Genomic DNA, 3,890 nt, shown 5'->3' on the forward strand with positions numbered 1-3,890 from the left:
CTCTGTTGTTGCATGATGTACCTAGGATATAGGTGATATACATTGGCTTATTTCTTGTTGATATTCATGATGGTATACATGAGATGTACAGGGTATACAAGACTTGTATACACTTTGGTGTATATCAAGAGGGTATACTTTGTACATCACTAAGGGGAATGTCTAAGTCGCATCCTAGAAATGTCCTTGAGCCTATTTTTGCTTTCTTTTATTTTGTGATGATATAAAATTTTGATTTGCTTATTTCCCTTTGTGCCTTGACATAAAATTTGAGCCTGCTCTGCCTTTGTCTGTTTTGTCGTCTGAATTGGGCCTACTTTCGAACTTTAGCTTACTTATTGTCTGTATTGGGCCTTACCCTTGCGTGTACTTAATCTGGGCCAGATCCCACTGTTTCAACCGACTGCTCGTGTGTGTGTGTGTGTAGATATATGAAGTGAATTGTCCGTTAATACATTACATGCATGTATACGTAGTTATATTGAGTATTTCTCTTCTTGTAGTCTATATTAAATGAATTACTAAGTATAGATACCTTCTAACCGTATTTCCCCTTTTTCCCTCTTTGTTTGCATGGGAATTGTTACGAGCCATTTGGGCTATTTCTTGTTGAACCCATGTCCCAACCTCTTCTTCGATCGAGTCCGGATTGAGAAAAATGATTGAAGGCCCAACAATGGGTGAAAATGGCAACTGGTGGGCTTAGGTAGGCCCACCAACCTAACTTTCTCTTTCAATTCATTCTTTTATATTCATATGTATTTGTACGTATATGTAAGAATACTTGTGAAAATTTTGAAACCCAAATGCGATTAGAACTTAGGAAATATGTGTAGTTAAAAAAATTCTCAAATGATCTTCAAATTTGGACACCTTTATTACGAGCATGAAACTGGTAAACTTTGAATTTTTATAAATCTTTCAAGTATAAAAACCAGAAATTGTTTGGTATGGTTATTTAAATGGATTTTGGGAATAAAGCTTGGCTGATTTGGGCCTCACGCCCCTTTGCAAAAAATATGGAATTAGAGTGAATAATAATGGCAGCTGTTTTGGGCCACAAGCCCACTTTAAAATATTAGAAAAAACGGACGACCTTTTCTTCGAGCCTTAAATGATTTGGATTGAAAACATTTTCAAGCTTTACAGAAGACTTGGATTAATTTTGGTGCAAATTTGGAAAACATATATCTTGTACAAGTAAAAATGGACCTTTCTAAATTCATTTGGGCTTAAGGAAATTTTGCACATGAGGGACAAAAGCCCAAATCTTAAGGCAATAAAACAAAGAGAAGTATACCTGAACCTTAATTTGAGACTAAGTTGGCTTTGGAGTGGTATATGGTTGGATATTGAGCTTCAATGGAATGAGGAAATAACAAACTCACTTCTTTACCTATACTTATCAAAACCTATACTATTTTTATGAAGTGGATGTACCTACTTATTTTCTATATATACAATAAAAATTATAAGGACTAAAATCATATCATTTGGACTAAGTTAGTAGTAACTCTACTTGAGAGAAATCTTGATTCTTTACCTATACTTATCAAGACCTATAATATTTTTATGAAGTGGACGTACCTACTTATTTTCTATATATACAATAAAAATTATAAGGACTAAATCATATCATTTGGACTAAGTTAGCAGTAACTCTACTTGGGAGAAATTTTGAGTGTGTTTTGCTCTAGAAATGAAGTAGTTTGAACGCCTTATAATATTTTTAATCCAAATCTCTTTTTCCTTAAAGGATACTTTTGCCAAAAAGTTGGAATTTATGATTAGCATGACAAGTTCTGCATGAAAGAAACATTTTAGCAAATAATCACATTAATCACACATTAAAGCATAAAGGTTAACCGTATTCTACGGATTGTTAATGCTAGAGTGCTAAACCTTTCCTAGGGGATCACCAGAACCCTTACCTCGAACTCTGGTTTAAAAGAATTTTTCTTTGTTTGAATAAACTTTTATTATTCGGTTTTCCTAATTTTTCTTAATAAATTAGGTGGCGACTCTAAAAACATAAAATTCAAATAAAGTCCACAAGTTCTCAGTAGCTTTTATGCACTTGCATAAAAGTGAACCGTAACAATGAGATCTCAAGTAAATCCTTCGTCAAGCCCTTTTCATACATAGACTTTAAAGTAGCACAGTTAAAATGCCCATATCTTTTGTGCCACGACCATGAATCGTCCAAACTTGCAAAATTGGCACTATCAAGATTCTCGTCTAAAGGAAAGATTTTATTCACCATTTCTACTTTAACAACCAAACTATCTTAAGAGTCAAAAACCAAACAATGCTTGCCCTTAAAAAATAAGGAATAACCTTTCGACATCATTTGAGCAACACTTAACATATTACATGCTAAACAAGGAACATATAACGCATCATGTATAAATTTTGTACCTTGTTTAGTCTGAAAGGCAACTGAACCCTTCCCTTGTGCTTCTACTGTTTCACCATTTCCCATCCTGAATTTAGTTCTAATTAACTTGTTAAGTGTGTGAAACAGAAGCTCATTGTGTGACATATGACTCGTACATCCACTACCTGTGAACCATGTGGATTTGTTGGTTGTGTTTTCTTCATGAGAAGCCATAAACAAGACTTTTTCTTCCTTTTCTGACTCTTCAGTAAAATTTGCCTGTTGCAAATGGTTTTGTTGTGGTTGGTTCTGCTTGACCCTATAATTCTTCTCAAGTGACCTATTTTTCTACAGAATCTGCATTGAATAGATGGCTTTCCCTTGGACCAGCAGTGCTTTTCTTGATGATTAGTTCTTTTACAATGGTTGCAAGGTGGAAACTTCCCTTTCTTTGAAAGATTCCTTCCATGTTTTCCCTTTTGCTACTTTATCTCCTTCCATCATTTTATTGTCCTTCATAGGATGCTTGCCTTTATGCTTTTCTTGAAATGCCACTTCTGCTACTTCTTCATCTCTTATACTTGATCTTTGTTCTTGGGCTTGCAACTTGCGATCGCCTAACTGCTTCGATAAAGTCTTCAAATCACAAGATTCCTCTTTTACTGAAATCTTGGACCCAAACCTTGCTGGAAAGTTTATCATCATCTTCTCCCCCACCTTTGAATCTGGAAAGACTCCACCAAATAATCTGATTTTATTTACAATCTCTAAAAGTTTGGCAGAGTAGTCTTTCACAGTATCTCCTTCCTTCATCCTTGTCATCTCAAATTCTCTTTTAAGAGTTAGGAGTTTGACAGTCTTCACTCCGTCAAACTCCTCTTTTAGCTTCTCCATGCTTCTTTAGGTGTCTCACAAGCAATTATTCATGTAAAAATCACTTCTGAGAGTGCTGAATTAAGACATGTGAGAGGCTTTGATTTCCTTGACTTCAAATCTTCATCTGTGCAACAGTTGGATTTAGTCCAAGTGGAGGAGGATCAGCTTCACTTTCAATTATTTCCCATAATCTAAGAGTTTTAAGATAAGCCTTCATTTTTATCACCCATGTGTGATAATTCTCCCTTGTAAACATAGGAGGACCTGCACCCACGAAGTTGTTGGAAGCCATGTTATTGCTGCTTAGCTCTCCTCACCTTAGAAGAACTGAAGAAAACCCTTTTTCTTTTTTCCTTCATTGATCCCTCGAGAAGAAGGGCTCTGATGCCACTGTTAGTTTTGAAACTTCAGAGAAAGAAAAAGAAGTTTCAGCAGAAGCTTTTTTTCTTTCATTTCATATTCCAAAAGGCATACACACATATATCTACATACTAGTTACATGAGGCCCAGGAATTCAAGATATAAGAAACGTACTCTCTCCATTTGAAATTATTTATCTTGTGTTTTCCTTTTAGTCTGTTATTAAAAAGAATGTCTCTTACCTTTTTTGACAACTTTTTAATTCCAACATTCCACA

General features: G+C 35.0%; 1 protein-coding gene across 1 annotated transcript; it reads right to left on the reverse strand.

Moving 5' to 3' along the window:
• Positions 1–2,059: 2,059 nt before the first annotated feature.
• On the reverse strand, positions 2,060–3,271 carry LOC132063180 (uncharacterized). The gene is made up of 3 exons (XM_059455638.1): positions 2,799–3,271; positions 2,419–2,717; positions 2,060–2,265 (listed from the first exon to the last, which is right to left on the reverse strand). Exons 1-3 carry the CDS (start codon positions 3,269–3,271, stop codon positions 2,060–2,062), a joined length of 978 nt encoding a protein of 325 aa, XP_059311621.1.
• Positions 3,272–3,890: the final 619 nt, after the last annotated feature.

This window comes from Lycium ferocissimum, chromosome 1 (genome assembly GCF_029784015.1).
Source record: "Lycium ferocissimum isolate CSIRO_LF1 chromosome 1, AGI_CSIRO_Lferr_CH_V1, whole genome shotgun sequence".
Taxonomy (NCBI): Eukaryota; Viridiplantae; Streptophyta; class Magnoliopsida; order Solanales; family Solanaceae; genus Lycium; species Lycium ferocissimum.

Coding starts and splice junctions, on each gene's coding strand:
- LOC132063180 (XM_059455638.1), bottom strand. CDS start 3,271: ATGGAGAAGCTAAAAGAGGAGTTTGACGGAGTGAAGACTGTCAAACTC. Junction 2,718..2,798: donor GTTTCCACCTTGCAACCATT/GTAAAAGAACTA, acceptor GTAGAAAAATAG/GTCACTTGAGAAGAATTATA. Junction 2,266..2,418: donor TGCCTTTCAGACTAAACAAG/GTACAAAATTTA, acceptor TTGTTAAAGTAG/AAATGGTGAATAAAATCTTT.